The sequence below is a fragment of the Embiotoca jacksoni genome, unplaced genomic scaffold (genome assembly GCF_022577435.1).
Source record: "Embiotoca jacksoni isolate LCO1_2020_lvr unplaced genomic scaffold, fEmbJac1.0.p SCAF_29, whole genome shotgun sequence".
Taxonomy (NCBI): Eukaryota; Metazoa; Chordata; class Actinopteri; family Embiotocidae; genus Embiotoca; species Embiotoca jacksoni.
In genome coordinates this window covers 2,596,798-2,615,878 of record NW_027185380.1, presented here as the reverse complement: position 1 = coordinate 2,615,878, position 19,081 = coordinate 2,596,798, and the positions used below count along the sequence as shown (strand labels likewise).

Sequence of the window (19,081 nt, the reverse complement as noted above, 5' to 3'; positions counted from 1 at the left end):
GATAAGAAGGGAGAGCCCAGGAGAGCACAAGCCAAATGAAGCGATAGGAGAGGGAAAAAATGAAGAGCTGAAAGGACGCAGCGAATGAAAACCAGCAAGCAATGAGAGAGAAAGTGATAGAGAGGGAGGCCGGCACGGTCTAATGGTGAAACCTCCAAATCAGAACTGATCTCCATTTACAAATGCTTCGGTTTTGTCAGCTTAGCAGAGGGAAACAAACGTACTGTTGGACGAGCCATTAATCATGTTAAAATCACAATTTCAATTCATACAACTGCTCAATTCCTTCATGAATGTCTCCGCTGCCTTTGCATTCGTAGGAGATCCATTTCCTCCCAACAAGTACATCAATCTTTTGTCTCCCGTGTTCCTGCGCCAGCTGTATGTCTGAACTAACTTCTGCTTGAACATGGTGTTCACTATAGAGAGCCTATAACTGGTGCTGAATCCTAATATCACACATAAATAATAAGACAACGGGTCTACAGACATGCACTGAAAATAATGCAACGCTGGAGCTGACGGGAATGACATTAGTTTAGGAGGTTTTTTTTTTAGTCATAAACTGTTTAACAAACTAAGATTTTGACCAGATGATGGCGCTAGACAAAATTTCAGGGGACCATCAAGTCATCCTGAGGGGGGCATGAATGTTGTACACACATTCATGGCAATTTGTTCAATACCTGATGTCACTTTTCACTCAAAACCACAAATGTGAACCTCATTGTGGTAATGAAAGCACCAAAGCCGTTAGGGTGCATTGTCTGGAGACTACGACTGACCATGAAACACTTGTCGATGCTGAGCTATTTCACAGGATAGGCGAGGACTTTAAGGAAGATTAGACTTTATTAATCCCACAGCGGGGAAATTGAGTTGTCACAGCAGCTAATTCAATAGATGAATATCTTTATTAACTCCAATGGCAATCGATCTAACAGCTGATTGGATTATTTCAGGTCTGGAGTTGAGCGGTTTGATGAATGACAAACCCCTGAAACTTTAAACTGGAAGACAACAGTTACAACCTTCCTTTCCACACCTATAACGCAGTCGCCTTCAGCTGAGGCCCCACATAGCTCAAACAACAGCCCTGTTCCCCTCCCACAGGCCCATCCTTCCAGGCCCTTAATGACAAATCTCCGTCATATCTTTAAGACCTCATAGTACAACACTTCGCTCTCAGAACGCAAGCATAACTGTGATTCCTCGAGTTTCCAAAAGTAGAAATGGAGCGTTTGGCTTTCAGGCTCTCCTGTGGAAACAGCTCCTAGTTTGGGTTCAGGAGGCAGAAACCGTCTCTACTGCTTAAAACTTTACTTTAAAAAAAAAAAAAAAAGCATATCGTTAGGCCTGGCTCAGGTGACCCTGAAACGTCTCCTTGTTATGTTGTTCTTTTTGCTGCTTTTTTTTTTTTTTTTACTGCTGCTGTGCTTCTTTAATTGTTCTTTGCAATTGTTAAGTGTTTTGGGACCATGTTATGCTGATTTTACACTTTCAAATAAATATAATTAATTTTAAATAAATTGAATTGAGCTAACAACAGCCCTTTGGCACATACTTTAAGTTGGTGCTGATTTAGTTATGTTGCTACACCGAATAGTTAGAGCGTTAAATATACACCGAACTTCAGTTTGAAAGCTAAAAAAAAAATGCCCAAAACCAGCATAATATATTTATACTCATTTGAGACCTCAACTCAAAGGTACTTCAAATGTTCTTCTTAAAAAAAAAGAAAGAAGGTATTTAAGGCTAAAACTGATTGTTTAAAACAAATGCAGAACCATTCCAGATGGCACTAGTTAAAGTAGATTTTTACTCGTGTTTAGAGAAGCACTATTTTCACATTCAACACTGCATCAAATATTGATGTCACGATGGATTTTTGGCAGGGAAATGTGTACGTTGCACAGGACATGCTTTTAATGTGAAAATATAAGGCAAGTCTACGCAAAAGCCCGGGGCTGCGACTGCAGTCTTCCTGAGCTGAGGTTTCATACATTTGCTGTGATCGCTGAAATTCATTTCTGCTCAATCCGCGATGAAGCATACACTAAGTGCGCACGAAATGACGAATCAAAACATGCCTGCGGTCTCGTGCCCGACAGTACAAGGATACTGTAAACTTACTGCCGGTCAGAGGAAAGAGCTGTTTACAGAAACCTAGTCAGAGGATTTTTTTTTTGGGCTATGAAGTCTATGAACAGTAACCTGCTGCTGCGACACTCGCTGCCGAAGTGCTTTACCAGGAAATGAATAGTCCTGTTCAACCAAGGAATTCACACTTTGTTTTCAACGTGGCAGCTCAACAGAGAGGCCTGGCAGACCCTGTTGTTGGCTGGGATGGCCCAAGGGCTGTGATTTCTTATCATTAACCAACCAATCACAAATGTTGCTCCTAGTGCTGAGGCTATAACCGGGTGTAGTTTGTAGCGGTGCTGTTCATGTATGTGTGTGTGTGTGTGTGTGTGTGTGTGTGTGTGTGTGTGTGTGTCTCCGTACCCACCTGACCAGTGTCCGGTGGTGGCCCCGGAGCGGTCGGTGCAGGTGTTGCTGACGGGCAGAAAGACGGTCTCCCAGCCGCCGGGGGCGTAGCGCCAGTTGTGAGACTCCAGGATGAGTGTGCGCTGGGTGCCATAGGCGATCATGAAGCAGTAGACGACGTGGTGGAGCTGGCAGCCGTAACCGCAGCCCTTATTAATGTTACACACCAGCTTCCTCGCCTTACTGCAGTCTGGGGGGTTCTAGCAGGAGAGGGAGGAAAAGAGAAATTTTTTTCATTGCTTGAACCTCACCTTGTATTTCTCAAAGACCTGCTCTGCGACTGGTAATAACACACATTGTTTTCTTCGTTTCATTTGCCTGTCTCATAAACCACTTCACTCTAATTTCATGTTACCTGGTTGCTGTTTTTTTTCCTCTGTTACACCTTTTCATTTTCATTTTCTTATTCTCTTTTTCTGCTCATGCAAATTTCTTTCATGTTCTTCTAAATTAAATATTTTACAGTATTATCTGTTCAGTCAAAGAGAATGCCTGGTATGACTTTTTCTTTTTCCACTATTGTTGACCAAACACAACATTAAAATGAGTCAAACTTATTGTGCTCGGTGATATGTGTCCTCAATACAATCAAAATGTGCACTGAAGGTTATTTGAATCCAATACCTATTTACTGGCTCATATTACATGCAGCAAAATATAGAGCTCAGCAAATACACAGTCGGCTCCTGTGTGAGTAATATTTGTAAAGACTTTGAGTGCTGTTTTAAGAACTTACTGAGCCTTTTTTTTAAAAAAAAAGGGCTGAATGCCACTGGATAGAAAGTATTGAAAGATGAACGAACCCATTGTTTGTCTTTTCCTCTGATTTGTTGACAATAAGAAAAATGCCAGCCTTATTCTTTAATATCTCTTCCTCCTTAATCGCTTTTGGAGCTCATTCTTTTACTTTTCACTTTTAAGCTTGCTGTCCCATTTCCTTTGTCTTTTTCTTATGCTCATTCTAAATATATTTTCTCTTTCCCTTCATTCTCTCCCTTCACTATTTTGTACCACTCTTTCTTTCATCATACTCCTTTTTTTTTTTTCTTCTTTTTTTTTTATCCCTTTCCTTTTCCTAGACTCTCTCTCTAATTCCCTGTCTTCCCCTCAACCTCACTGTCATTCCTCATCTCAGAAATTAACTTCCATATCATACAAAGTCTGAGGGGAAGAATACCAAATGAGAGGTGCTTTGACAAGACCAAAAAAAATATTCTTTTTTCTGTGTAAAAAAGAAAGAATAGAAACCAACAGAGTGACACATGCTGTGCTGTCGATGAGCTGCCGGGCGGGCTGCGATTCGCTCGGCAGCCGGTCTGAGCGACTCTGCGACGCTCGTGCCAACCGGCTTCCTAAACAGCAATTACTGGCTGATGGGAGTGTTTTCCTCATTAGACCGCTGCAGCTGTGGACGGTTCACAGTAATCAGGCCGCCCGGCACCCACTGGGTAACGCTGCCTATCACACACTAGCAGGAGAGGAAGAGGAAGGGGAGGAAGGAGGAGGAAAGGAGAGGGAAGCGGAGGATTCAAAAAAACAAAACAAAACAAAAAACAGTGGAGATGAAATGCAAAAGAGGACAGAGGAGGCAATGAAAAAAGGAGCGAGGGCAGGAAATTAGAAAATAAAGAAGGGAAAGAGGGGAGGATTCTTTACGTGCAGAAAAGTGATTACCACCGCTGCTGTTCAATAACATGAACACATATTTCACATAGTACAGCGGCCATCGAGCTAACTGACAGAAAAAGCCACGCCGGTATTCCCTTGGAATTACAGGCTGCCACTTCGCTACAAGCCCCATAGGTGCAAGCTAACGTACTGTACTAATAATCTACAGGGGTGTCCTGACAGGAAGGACCTCTGTAAAGCTTGTTCTCTGCGTGAAAAGCTTGGCAGCCGAGTCAACGTGAATGTATGAGATTGTTGTATGGCGCGAGGTGCGGAGGCCACCGACGGATCCCCGGTCGGGTAATGGTGTAGCCGGAGTGACTCTGAAGCGCCGACAGACGCGGTTCAAGGATAATGACGGCAGATGCGTGCACAACGGCAGCCTCTGAGTGCCGCTTTGTACTGCAGGTTAAGTGCCTGTTTAAACGGTGTTCTTTTGGAGTGTGAAACGTGGGGCCGAGTGGCAGTGATTCAGTTCAGAGAAACTACAGTGATATTGTTTATTTAGGGACTTTGGCCGAGAACAATCGAATCTGAGGCAATAGTATGGCAAGCTCAGGTAATTATCCACTGTGCTGCCCACATTCATTCACTTCAAGATGTTCAAAGTGAGACTTCAGTACAGTTTAAAAGTCTGTTTTGCGACTCTCTGTTGGCAGCAGATTTACAGTAATATGGTGAGACAGTCTATCCAGCGCATTAAAGTCACCTGTAGCGCACAGGCTGACACATTTAATAATAAGTGCCTTAATCAACTGTGACTGAAGACAGCTTTACCTTTATTATAAGAAAATGCAATGAAGACAATAGCTTTTAGCATTTCATTGAAAGGTTTTATTACATCAAAACCTCCAGTTTTTTTTTTTTTTTTTACTGCTGGCAATTTTTCCACAACAATCGTAATCCAATGTTTTGCAGTTGAGTAGTTTTTATTGTTACTAGTGGAGGAGTCATATCTTTTTTTTTTATTTATTTTTTTACCTGCATTGGGTTAACACTGTGTACTGTGCCTATGCACAAACTAGGATGTAAACACTGAATGAGTCGGGAAGTCAAACACTGGTGCCATGTGCACGTTTTAAATACTGCATAAGACGGCATTTAATCATAGTGTCGTTATCATATCACAAGTTTGACTGTCTTTTTATTCTTCAGAATTACCAACGTGATGTAAAGAAATGTTTTCACTCAAACTAACTTGCCACTACCATCAGTAACTGAATGCTCCACTATGTTCATCAGCTTGTTGATAATTTGGCTATCGTCTGTTTGGTGCAGGAAGTGTACAGTGGTTTTTCCGCCTGCTGTGGCCAACAATAATACCAATGAATAGGGCTGGGTAGTGTTCAACACTGTTCAATAACAGCACTAATACCCTTAACGTGTCAAATGTTTTCGGTAGGTGCAACTCAGACAAGTATCTGACCAAACATTGGTTTAAAAAGACTGAAACAAATTGAAACAGAGTGATTTCATCTATGTGGACGAGCCGCCCAAGCCGAGGCTGCGGATGGTAAATATTGTGGTTCACTGACGTTGATGGGATTTAGTCATAAACACAGCATCATTTAAAAGTAAAATAACAAACTCAAAGATACTATAAAGCTCTGCATAGCTGAGGAGGGTGATCATGAAGATAAATGAGCCATTGTTAATTGAAAAATATGTTCGAGAACAGTTTTAAGTATTATAAATTTAAAATACTGAACTCCTTTGCTGAGTGATAAGTGAACTCTGAGAAACGTAGTGCAAAAGCACCCATGATAAAAAAAAACAAAAAAACAACACTTGTTCATTACCAATTAATGCCTCCATACTCAGGCTCCTAGTGCAAAAATAGATGAAAAGCTCGTCCAGCAGAGCTCCATCTGAAGGAGCCAGCCGTGGGTACTGAATGTGGTGAGTGGACAGATGGAGCAGACGCAGAGATGGAGTTAGTTAAACCAGGAATGAAGGGAGAGCCTGGTGCGGGTGGCACAGACAGCAGGACAGGAGGGAGGAGTCTGTCAGTGTGTGTACATATAGATGTGTGAGTGAGACAGCAACACACACACACATGCACGCACACACACACACACACACACACACACGCACGCACGCGCACGCGCAAGCGCAAGCACACGCACGATCCCTTTGCGTACGAGCATGTGCATCAATCTTGTGGCTGAGCTTGTGTGTGTCTGTGTGTGTCTGTGTGCATGCACCACTTGCTTGTGTAGGTGCGGGTGAATCCATCTGTGCACGACTGTGTGTGTGATGAATTAGTGATGGCAGCTGGTAGAGCGGTGTGATCCCTCAGCGGTGGTGACAGCAGCTGTTAGTGGTGCTGTCTCCGCCCAGCCAGACTGACTGGGTCCTCTTCATCAAACACACCGGCTCATTAATGCTGCAGGGCCCGGTGCCGCACCGCACCGCCCCACCCGAGAACCCGGCAGCACCAGAGCTGGGAGTAGAGGAGCGGGACGGCTGGGGCGGGTCTCAATGTGTGTGTGTGTGTGTGTGTGTGTGTGGAGCTGTAAGTACAAGTGCAGCTATCTCGGCCTCAAAGTGTGTGTGTGTGTGTGTGCGTGCGTGCGTGCGTGCGTGCGCGCGCGCGCGTCTGCCTTTGTACTGCGTGGACATTTGTGCATGTGCGTGTCTGCCAATCTGTCATTTTGCATCTCCATGTCTGTGTGTTTCTGTGTTTTGCTGCATGCGTGTGAAGAAAAAAAAAAGCGCTGACAAACAACAAGAATCCTGCTCGTCAGATGCGACTGCTGAAAGCGTCTGCTATCACACCCCTCACCTGCTGCTCATGCAGACTGACGCTGACAGTTACGGATGCTGCAAATGAAACAATCAAGTGTGAACGATGTCCTCAAAAACGCATACGTGTGATTATTCCAGAAAGGGAAACATTCGCATGAATGTAGCTGTTTCTACGTGTGTGTGTGTGTGTGTGTGTGTGTGTGCGAGAGGGAGAGAGAGCGCCGGCCAGTTTGGCTGAACAGCAGGTGTTTCTCTACTGTAGATACCTGTAGGTAGGTGATTCTGTTCTGGACCAGATCCGACAGGTCTTTAGCTTCCTTCATTCTCCATTCACCAACTCCGTCCGCCTGGCTGAGGTAGTACAAGTCTGTCATGATGGACCTGCAGACACATATGCACACAAATTTCACTTTAACATTTAAATAATCGTCTGACAATAAACACTGAATACAGTCTGTGTGGCACAAAAAAACCCCCCAAAAAACCCACCAGCTTCTCCAGATGTGGACATTTCCAATAAGCAGACAAAGAGCTCACCAATTCATTTGCTTTGCCTTCACTGTTAAACAGTCAGAGCAGTTCATGTTCAAACAGAAAAAGTACATTTCTGAGCGGCTGGTACTTAACATCCTTTGCAAGGAATCTGTCTTAGAGACTGTTGTCAAACATACCACCACAGTTTTAGAACAGACACTCTTTCGCTCTCATTAACAATGTCAACATCTGGCACAACTGTTGAGCTTTTAAATGCCATTAACACACGGTATATTAGGTCGGCACTACTTGGTAATATGTGTACGTTCTCAAATATAATAAAACATGTCTTTAACATGTCAACAACCCAGTCACACTTTGCATGTTAAGTGTTTAGTTTTACATCGTGTGTGAGAAGGACGCAGCAATAATGAATAATTTGCATTTTAACTTGTCACCTACAATATGTGAAAAACAGTCCACAGCTCTTCTGACACATGTTGTCACACAGACAAACAGGAAGAAACACATTTCAGAGGCTGCATTTTAATCCATTGAAGTCAATTTAAAAATGGTTTGACAATTTTGGGGAAGATTTTTCATGGGTCTGTTTCAGATCTGGTCCAAAATGTTCAACCTCCAATCTCTAGTTGTGCGACACAGCTGAGACCACCGCAAATCAATGAGCAGAACTGAGTTATGGTGAAATCAACTTGACAGGATTTATGCATTAAAATGATGAAGAACCTCGACCTGGCTGATTTTAACAGTTTGTTGGATCTTTAGAAAATGTCCTACCATTCAACGTGTGTGGGAGTGGTAGAATGATATGCACGCTGTAAAGCCCTTTGAGACTGCTAAAGCTATAAAACACCATACAAGCGCAGCCCATTTACCGTTCATAGTATCATAAAGCATCAAAATCATATCAGAACACAGAAGTACATATTCAATTCCATATGAAGGTGTTACCAAATGTGAATGGTGACTTTAGACTCTGCCTCTGATTTCCTGCACAGACATGGTCCTCAACCAAAGTTATTATTGCGTTAAGTAACTGTTATGTTGCTGTAAATGTATGAATCTTGTGAAGCCCCACCCCTCACCTATGAAAGATCCACCGGACAGCATTTGTTGACGTAATACAGTATGTTAACAGTGCCGAGGCTCGACATTTGTTTTCGTATATTTATAGTTTAATAGTTTTAGTTTCTGTGATGCTGACTGACAACAACGGCGTCTTCCTGGTTTTTGGATTAAGTCTGCCGTCTGCACGCCACTGACAGCGAATTTATGTACGTGTCACACACTGCCTAATATTGCGACCAACCACTTACAAACATGCCCGAGAGCTCTGATACACTCAGCTGAGGGCAGACGTGAACACATCACACACACACACACACACACACACACACACACACACAGACAGACACACACAAACTTATGCAAGCCTAATTTATTGCTCACTTCTTTGACCCAAATCAGTCACATCCAGTGTGACAGGGTTCTTATACATATATTCAGGAGTGCACGCAAAGACACACACACACACACACACACACACACACACACACACACACACACACACACACACACACACACACACACACACACACACACACACAGAGCAGATGAACGCACCATGTCCCGTTTCAACAGTGCAGCTTGGTGATGAGTGCCTTTCTAAGCCAACTAAGACAGTATCATTACTCACTGTCCCATTCTGAAGCCGGACCCACAGTGTGAATGGATGTCAAACTCTCCTGTAGCAGCGCATAGGGGAGCCATCACCGCCCCGCTGCGGGAAGGAAAAGCAAACCCGGCCGCCCGCAAAACTTAACAAGGAGGAATCAACAGACAAGCCCGCAGGGATCTGGCAGCAAGATGGGGGAACACCACACAAGCATGAAGTCCTGCATATGTATTGTGTGTGTGTGTGTGTGTGTGTGTATAAATGTGTGTGGTCTTTAGCATACAGTATGTGAAGACTTGTGGGCTTCCCCGGTGCCTCTGATTGGCTCATCCTGCAGATGTTGAGGCTGCAGCTGCGCAGCTTCTCTGATGCTGCACCGATAGGAGAGCAATTATAAGGTTTCAGGTTCGGGTTACAGCATGAATCACGCGGTCAGGTGAGACAAAGGACGGGCAAAAGGAAGGACAGACAAGAAGTACTGTCCTGAAGCTCCGCAGTGCTCTGCTCTATGTCATAACATGAGACACTTGGTAAGCAATGTTCAGCTCGTCCGTGTTGTTTTCCTGCTGAAGACAACATCACCAGACACACTATCCCGTTGCATGGCGGAGCTACGTTACATACTATACAGTTTGACAGACTATTATTTTCAGTACGAGGTTGTTTCTTCTTCTAAATATTTTTAAATCCCTCGTTTCAGCTTATTCGTTGAATTTCAGTTGCAAACTTTTATCTTCTAAGAGCATAGTGATAAAAGTTCAGGCTACACATATATCACACTACAATTTACAAATCCCTCAATTTTCTTAACATGTACTAATTATCTCAACAGTAATCATAACAATTACCATTATCTGCACACAATTTAATATTTCTTTCTTTATTTGCTTTATTCAGGCTGCTAAGTAAATCAGATTGAGAATATTTTTTTTCCGTTCATTTCTGCTTCTGGAGCTTTTGGCCAAATCACATGATCTTCATCAGCAGATGTTTGAAATTTCTCCTTTTTTTTTCAGAGCACTTAAAGTAACATTTTAATTCTAAACCTCTGCTTTTTTTTATTAGTTTTTTTTAGGTTCAATTTACACTGAGTGTTAAAATACATCTTGATTCAGTGTATATCTGTAGAATCAGTCCTGAAGCTGTGACACACTCCTCTGTAGATGCACAGGTGTTCATTTGTTTCACTTCCTGTTGCAGTTTGACCTTTGAACTGCTGCTAATCTCTGTGAGCCGCCACTTCATTTCAGCTACCTATAAAAAACTTTGTGAAACTGAAAGCTTTTCGGTGATCATGTTCTCAGGGAGAGCAGGGAAGCACTTGCATACTTTTTTTTTTAATGTGCTTCATTTTTATTTTACTCGGGAAATCTTCAAGACAAGGACCTTACCCCCCCCCCCCCCCCCTTTTTCCTGCGCAGAATTTAAATGAGGGAGCCGTGCATTTATTGAAGTCAAACATTTCATTGCTCTTTCCACCTCTGTCCCTATCTGTGCCGGCTCACTCGGCCTCTGCCTGCAGCACATACAAAGAAAATCTGAAATGGAAAGCGAATGCATGTGAAAATCTGTGACTAGATGTGAATGTGTGCATGCATGTCCGTGTGTGTGTGCGTGTGCATGTGTGTGTGTGTGTGTGTGTGTGTGTGTGGGGGGGGGGGGGGGGTCTTTAGCGATGACTAAAACAATGGGTCCTGCAGGCCACTTGCGTAAGATTACAAAAGAACCACTTGGCTCAGTGACACGGGGCTTTTCTTCTTTGGGCCGTGTGGAAAGCTTCCGTCCACATGAGAGAAGTTGCGTCTGTGATCTTGGTCCTCAGTTTCTCAGCAACCACTGCGAGTGGTGCTTTCTAACCCTGGTACTACCAGGAGTCTGAGATTTTTCTTACAAAGGAGATAAACATCACAAACATCATTTATATTCTGTTGATTCTTTTTTTTGTTATAATGAATCTGTTGATTATGTTTTTGAAAATCGAATTAATAGTTTGGTCTAATAGATGATTAAAAAGAGCCTAAATTTCAGGGAAAACAGAGAATACTTGGGAGTTTTGCTTTAAAAATTATTTAAATTAATAATCAATTATCATAATTGTGGATTTATTTTCGGTCAGTTGTCTGTTTTTGTTCTGACACATAACAAATTTGCTGTGTCCTTTTTTTTTTTTTTTTTTACCTTAAAATGATAGTTAAAAGAATGAAGAGCTGCAAGGAAAGCCACCTTATAGGAGGAGGCAATGTTTGAAAATGTTGATGTTATACCCTCGCTTTTACATCGATGAATTATTTTTGAAAACTACAAACACTTTGGATTAATTTAGCAACTAATTTATCAGGACACTAACCAAGCATTTGATGCCGACGTTGGGAACTTGACAGCTTGATCCTCTGTGGTCTAATGACCTGGATATCAGTTATTTGTGAGGTAGAACATCACTTTCAACACTTCACGCTCAAAGATAAATAGAAAATAAAACAAATTGTTCAGAAGCTAGTGCTGTGCTTCACTGGTAACCCGTCTAAGGTGGAATCGAACTGAGTCCTGCTCAAGCTACAAAGAGGAAAAATGGGTATAGCTAAAGGATGGATGGATTGTGGATGATCAGATGCTGTCAGACTGCTTCACAGGGCAGATTTATATTAAAAGGTATATAAATAGGAAATCAATTCATGCAGCAACATAACAATACATGACGTTCAACGGTGCCATTCGCTGCCACAATAACAACAGCTGGCTTGGTTTTTACTTGATTTCGCTGTTTGTGTTTTTAAGAAGAAGTGACTACAGTACGTGTGCCCACCTCTCCTGGTGTCCCAGGTCCTGCAGGAGTGTGTCAGCGTACTTCTGTCTCTCGCTGGGCTCAACAGTGGCCAATTTCTTCACCTCGCTGCGAACAAAGTACCAGAACTCCTTAACGCCGTTCTCCACCCTCCTCCGCAGCTCCTCCTGAGTGGGCCCGGGGCCTGCAGGTAAGAGAGAGCGAGTCAAAACTCCCAACAGCTCACAACAAAACACAACACAGATACTCAGCCGGTGTGACATTTGAGGCACAGGTATGATCTCAAACAATGAATCGATGACGTTAACTTCAAAGCCGCTCCGTGGGAATACAGCCAGAGGAAACAAGGAAGGAGATGATGCCAGGAGGTCTTCAAGATTGTCTGAGCGTTACATAACGCGAGCATAAATAACCTACTAGCACGCAGCGAAGTTTTGAAACATTGATAAAATGTTCTTCTTTCATACTCTGTCCCTGAGTGTTACTTTGACCTCATTAAGAAACAGTTGATCGCTGTTTTTGTGCATCATGGCTCTCTCTAAGGTTTTTTCTGACACAGGAAGGAACTCTATACCCCACCTGAGCCAAACAATGTGGAGTAACCCACATGGACAACACAGCTGCCTGCTCTGGTTTCCGTGGAGACACGCAGAAAAAAAAACACATGGAGGGAAGGGAAGAGAAGGACAGCCTCAAGCAGGAGAAGGAGGCGGTGGTGGCGAGGGAAACGTTTTTTGTTTTGTTTTTAACCTTCCTATCTCACACATTCTCTCTTCTCTCCTTGCCCCCTCCCTTGTGGAAAAAAGGCTGGAGGGTATTTTTAGCTTTTTCTTCCCCTGCAGCAAGATGGAAAGGATGACCCTGCGCTGCCCTCCACGTTCGCGTGTCCTTTTTTATTTTCTCTCCGTCTCTTTCCTCTCCTCTCACTCTCTCATTCTGCCAGTGGGGCATTCACACTGCTTCCACTTCATTCACACATTTCCCCGCTCACCTGACACCTTCCCTGCCCCTCTGACCGCTGCTTAGAGTGGCAAATACACACATAACTCTGCCCATCCGACGGTGACACCGTGCCATCGTTGCTGCTGAGCTCCAGCAGGTTTAACACCGGACTACACTGAGATACGCGCTGCAGGCGAAAGGCTCACAAGAGTCGCTGACTGGTTTTATACCATATATAGAGTCAGCCTACGCACCTTCAAAATCAATTCTTTAATATTGCTCAGCTCTGTGCCAAATCCTTCCCTGCAACCTGATAGGTGGCCCTGCACTGCTTACCATCTCCAGTGAGTTTCTGGAAGCTGTGGATCTTCTGTTTGGCTCTGGTTAGTTGGTCCTCCAGAGAGCGCAGCCTCCCCGCTGCCAAGGACCCCGCTTCTGCCTGACCCTCCGGTATCCTGGGGGACACGAGAAGAGGATGTGATGAGTAAGCCTGGGAGCACGAGGACATCACAGAGGGCAAAAGAAATCTTACTTTGCAGATATACTCTCTTGAAACTGTGAAACTTTGTGCTTGTAAACCAAAAAAATCTGCAGAACTATATTTTGTGAAACTATTTGCATTATCGAGTAAGCCATTAATATCTTATAAAATGATAATAATAAAAAAAAATCATGTCCGTCAGATTTTCCAGAGTCGAAGCTGGTGTCTTCCACTTGCTTATTTAGAGTGAATAACAGTAAAACTAAAAATATTACATCTAGAGCAGTATTAAAGAGTAAAGCATCTGAGCAGAAGGGAATTTTTTATTTTCCAAACATTAAAAAAAAAAAAAAATCTTTAAAACTACTTTAAAAATGGATTAAACTGCTTAGTTAAAAGCTAATTTGAGTTATTGGATCCAACCTTTCCTACACCTCATTGGTTGCACTGCACACACCACCCACATGGGTGTTTGTAGTTTGCTCCTGATTTGCAATCTGGATAAAAGTAATTTCTGTTCGGCAAATATTCAGATTTGATCTTTGTCTATAATCTGTGCATAAATACTGCAGGTGCAGAATCATGCCGTCTTAAACACCCAGTTTTAAAAGTAACTAATGATGTTCAGGACTTTGACAAAGCGGTGAGAACGTTTATGTCCACTGCGTCTCGACTTTTTATGCCTCGACTGACACGTTCCTGTGGAAAGCTGTGGCGGTGGGCGTCTTGTGGCTTTCGCCACTGAAAATTCCATTTCATTTGCTAATCCAGCACAGTGCAGCCTACCGGAGCGCCGTCCTGGTTTATTTATTCTGTGCTCAAGTTTATGTACAGAATACTGAATCACTCTCCATGTTTGTTGGATCCAACCCATCTTCTCCTCCACCATCCATCCAAGAAGAGCGTCCATCCAGAGAATTTAACAGCTGAACGTCTCGCAAAGCCCAGTTGTTCATTACAGTTGAAATGATGCTTGGGCTGCGTTCCAAGTCCATTCATTCTAATGTAATGACCAAATCTCAAGTGCGTACATGTTAACTGGTTTGTGTCACAACTGTATATATTCAGGGTTTCATCAGTTATCTCTCACTTATAAATGCAAAGATACAAATTTGCATTTCCATAGCTCTGTGTGAGTGAACCATGAATAACTACAGCATGCATGTAATGAAAACAGCAATGAGCACTTTGACATGCTCAGAGCACCGAGTTTAAATCAGCCGAGGGGGGAAAAGAAAACTGTCGTTAACATTATACAGAATCAGTTCCTCTACATAAAAGTATTACAAATTTGAATGTGTCCGAATTCACAGGGGCATTGGTAAAGTGCTGCAAAGGCCATGTTAATGAGTCATCAAGGCATGTAAACTCAATTTGCTCCCTGAGTGAGGAACATCAGTCACTGGCAGACATAAAGATGAGACTTTTACAGTTGCACCAGCCCCTCTTGCTGCACAGCTCCACCCTTCTGTGTTCGAGCTCCGGTCCCTGAGAAGCCTCCCACTTCACTGAGCATTGTGCTTCTGAGCCATGAAAACCGAGGAGAGAGAAGAGGAACGTCTGCATTATGTAACGCTGTGACGGACAATGCTAAACCTTTGTACACCTTTGTGGCATATCCTGGTCGTGTTTGTCTTAAATTCATGCTTCTTTTCTTCGTGGACTCTATGGTGTGTGACATTACAGCTACCTGACACAGATCTTTTGAAATCAGGCCCGGGTGCTTTTCCTCTCCACGTATCAGCTCTGCTATCTCTTCTCGCAGACAAAATGTATTCAAAAATCTGTCCCAAAAAGGCCACGTCTTTAACCTGCCGGTTGCACCACTGTACAGGAAGTAAAGACTGTTTACGGTGTGACATCATTTCCCAGGCGTTTTAAGTGCTGTTATGGTGAGTGACATGAGAACCTCCTTGAACGAGGCAGAAGGAAAAGGCCAGATGAGCCCAGGCTAATGAGTGGAGATGTGCTAGCTAGCGACATAAACTGCTAGTACAACTGTTACGGCGCTAGTGCAGGCGTAACACAAGCACCCCCGACCAAGATATGTAGATGTAAAACATATCCAAACACTCAGCGGTATCAAAAATCCACAGACACACGCGCACACAGGAAGGAAGCAAACACGCAAACACAACTGATCCCTGACGGTATCTCTAGAGGACCTGAAGCAACGACTAGACAAGGCAGTTGGATTCAACGGCATCTTAATCAAACGATACAGGAGAGGTAACAGATGAGAAAAGCTCTTGAGTCGGGGGAGGCGGGGTTGCGACGGTGGTGGTGGTGGGGGGGCGCAGTGGAATGAAAGACAAGCTGTGAGAGCGGGGGTTGATGAGCCCCACCGGCACGGAGCGCCGAGCCGGAAAGCAGGTGAGGTTCAGCGCGTAACCCAGTTTCCTCTGAAATGCCGCCCCAGCTGTCGCTCCGCCGGCTCCCGCCCCTGCACCCGGCAACCGTGGAGTTCACAGGGCGATCAGAGGCGGGCGGAGCAGTTTGAACGGCGGGGACCCGGGTGGCGCCGCGGCACACTCGTATTTGGTGGTAAGAGTCGATATATTCTGGTTGACTGCAAAAGAAAAGAGCTACGTGCTGACCTGGAGAGCCGTGGATGGAGACGTAAAGTGTTCTTAGAGGTGTAGATGAAAGAGGGCTACATCGACACAATGGGCCTTTTCATGAAGCCTTTGAACCCTGGGCTATTTTCAGGGTAATTTTGCTACTTTCATTTCGAAGCTCATATCATTATAGGGCCGAGCCATTCATGCTGGATCTTGTTTTGTTTTTTCAGGACAGTCTAGGCTATCCAAATCTTTCATCATGTAATTTGCTCTTACTAGAGCTCTTTTTATAATTGCGTAGAAGAGACTTTCTAGAATCTGACAGTATCTGAACCATGTTTGTGTGACACTTAGTAATTTGAAATAAAATATGTGCTTAGTGCCTGACAGAAAATAAATGTCATTGTTTTATTCAGTTACATCTTGCAGATCTTTTGACCACAACTTTTGTATCAGTGCTGATAGAGGCAAAAAAAAAAGTGTTACGTTTTTAAAAAGTATTTTCAGGCGCATTTTGTCCCTTTTTGGATAGTGACATTATAAATTGACAGAAAATGAGAGGGAGGAGAGCAAGTGAATGACTCCGGGTGGCCTTGGGGCCCAAACCAGTTACTCAAACTGAGGGCATACGCCCCTGTGATATGCTTGCTAATAACTCGACTGTTGGGTCGGCCCACAAATACGTTATGTTTTTATTTTTTCATACAAGTGGGATGTAACATCCGCCCTGTGTTGGAGACAATGAAGTCAGCCGTGATTCCAAAATTGCATTATAGACTTCGGGCCCAAATCAAGCAGCGAAGGTGGCGATGGACGCAGAATGTAACGATGACTTAATCTGATGCAACTTCAAAGCCACTGACATCGTTGGAAAGGTCAAGCTGTGGTTTCACAGAATAAAGACTTGTGCGCAATTAAAACCGGAAAAAAAAGTGGTGGGAATTTGGATGCGATTTGCCTCCATCTGGGTTCAAAGGGTGAAGCGTATGTGCATCTGTACATTACCACACCGTGATGTGTCTCGGATTGGACTGACACGCTCCAACCTTCCCTGGGAACTCAACGTCTTTAACCACTTGACTCCAATAAGTCAAGCTAATAAACCGCAGGACCGTGAACGCCCAGTAAACACTACAAATGTGTGGAAAAGTCATGTCTCACCACAAAAACCTGCTCCGAATCGGTTTGAAATAGCTGTAAGAAGTTCTTAGTTTACAGAGATGATAGGATAAAGTGTCATAATCTATATATGTGTGTGTGTATGTGATCTGTTGTGTTTGTACAAATATTTATGCCCCGTGTCCAATCCCCTAATGCTTGCGTCTCCTTCCTTTGCTGTCCATCCGTGTTACATCCACTGACTCCGACGGCATCTTTCCAAGTAAACCGATTGTGAACGCTGCATTCCTGCCTCGCATGCTCCAACGCCTCACATCCAGAGCGAGCCGGCTCTACTGAGCCGCCCTACTTGACAGAGATGTCCCGACCACAGACAGCTCCAACAATAGTGCTACTGTGTGCGGTAGTAGACCTGCTATCGCCGGGCTTGAGCGACGGCCGGGTCGATGGGAGTTCAGGCCTGGAAGCGGCGGCAGCATCTGCTAGCCGGGGCCGCGCTGCATGGGCTTTAAACATTACAGGATCAATGAGCACTCACACTGTCAGGACTCTGACCCCATCGCACCAAATTACACACATCAGTTTTTACAGTTTACATTTTGATTGCCCTTTGACCTAATAGCTAGGGACCCATGTGAAGTAGCACCATGTGTAGCTTTTTCACTGCAGCAAAAGCAAAATGAGAAACACGCAAGGACACAGAAAGTGAGTCAATGAGCTGTAATGGGGCAACGGCCTAAAACCATTAGAAGACAATTCCACTGGAGCATGGACATTTTTTTTTGGCCTCAATCCTGACTTCTTCTCGGTCTGATAGATCTGGGTCACATGGTGTCATGTATGCAAATAATTCTTTGCATCTGTTTCAACTGGCAGGACATATTACATGGGTTTACGGGCACTGGGTCAAATGAAATAAGTTTTATGCATACATTAAAGCCCGTTATTTACACTTTTCCAGTCTTTTAGTCTAAATGTCCATCAGAAGATATTTATGTAATTTTAAGTACCAAAAAAACCATCTCAACCTACTTTTACATCTCCCTTAAGCTTCTCTGTATTGTTTACCAAGAACAGGCTGTTTTGTGTCTCTGTCTTTAAGGCGTATTGATATCAAGGATCCTCTCTTCTGATTGGCCGATTCTTTTCTGAGTGACACACAGCCAGGCCAACCACAGCTTTTCTTTGAACATCCTGTGTTTCTTTCACATAAAAGATTGGACAGTGGGCCGTGTTGAGGTTGGACATATGACATGAGTTTGTGACATCACAAATTTACAGGAGTCCAAACGGCACAGTTGCTGAATACGGGCTGTGTGCATTTCTCAGTGGACTGAGCATTTCAATTCTTTCACAGTACTTGTGTATCACCCAAACCTGCTTCACAATCAGAAATGAAACAGAAACTTGTATTTATACAATCCGGGACCTTTAATCTAAGAGAATTGTACTGCACTGCCTTTTATCACCTAGTTTTTGATGATATTGTACAACAGCAAACATCTCATCCTGTTGGCACTGAGGTAGGCTGAAATAACATATAAAGCAGATTAAGGCAATGACTGTGGTCTCTGCAACTCTTCTCATCCCCTCAGTCCTCATTTTTCATTTCCTTCTTGCTGCTCTTTGCTTAGTGCAGTCCTCACGCCATCCATCATGCTCCCATCCTCTTCGCCTCCTCTGCATCGTCCCCTCCCTTTCCTCCATCCCTCTGTTGGCATGCCCGAGGGATCGATCAGGTCCTCATCGCTCTGCCCAGCTGTCACTCTCACCCCTCGCTCCCTCCGATGTCACACCATCAGGCTGGCGGGTGTCATTGTCTCCACAGGAGCAGTGGCTTCGTGCCCGAGGTGACTGACAGCTGCAGAGAGGGCGGAGCCAGACAGACTGAGCAACTTGACCTCGTGCTCACCTCTCATTAATGCTCCTGGGTGATTGGTAGGCTGGCACGCTGCCTGTCTGTCAAATCACTCAGGAATGGCCTGAATACCCGAATCACTGGACTGGAGCTGTAGGCCAGGCAGGTGATACTAATTTGAATCCAAGCGTTGACTGATAGATTG

At 43.9% G+C, this 19,081-nt stretch overlaps 1 protein-coding gene across 2 annotated transcripts in view; it reads right to left on the bottom strand.

The window, feature by feature from the left end:
* The window catches only part of fut8b (fucosyltransferase 8b (alpha (1,6) fucosyltransferase)), an 83,058-nt gene that overhangs the window by 17,131 nt on the left and 46,846 nt on the right, over positions 1–19,081 (bottom strand). For both annotated transcript variants that reach the window (XM_069161786.1, XM_069161787.1), the window contains exons 3-6: positions 13,194–13,312; positions 11,937–12,099; positions 7,230–7,344; positions 2,510–2,747 (exon numbers count right to left, since the gene is read on the bottom strand). In XM_069161786.1, the coding sequence (XP_069017887.1) occupies positions 2,510–2,747; positions 7,230–7,344; positions 11,937–12,099; positions 13,194–13,312 (635 nt within the window). The remainder of the gene's footprint in view (positions 1–2,509; positions 2,748–7,229; positions 7,345–11,936; positions 12,100–13,193; positions 13,313–19,081) is intronic.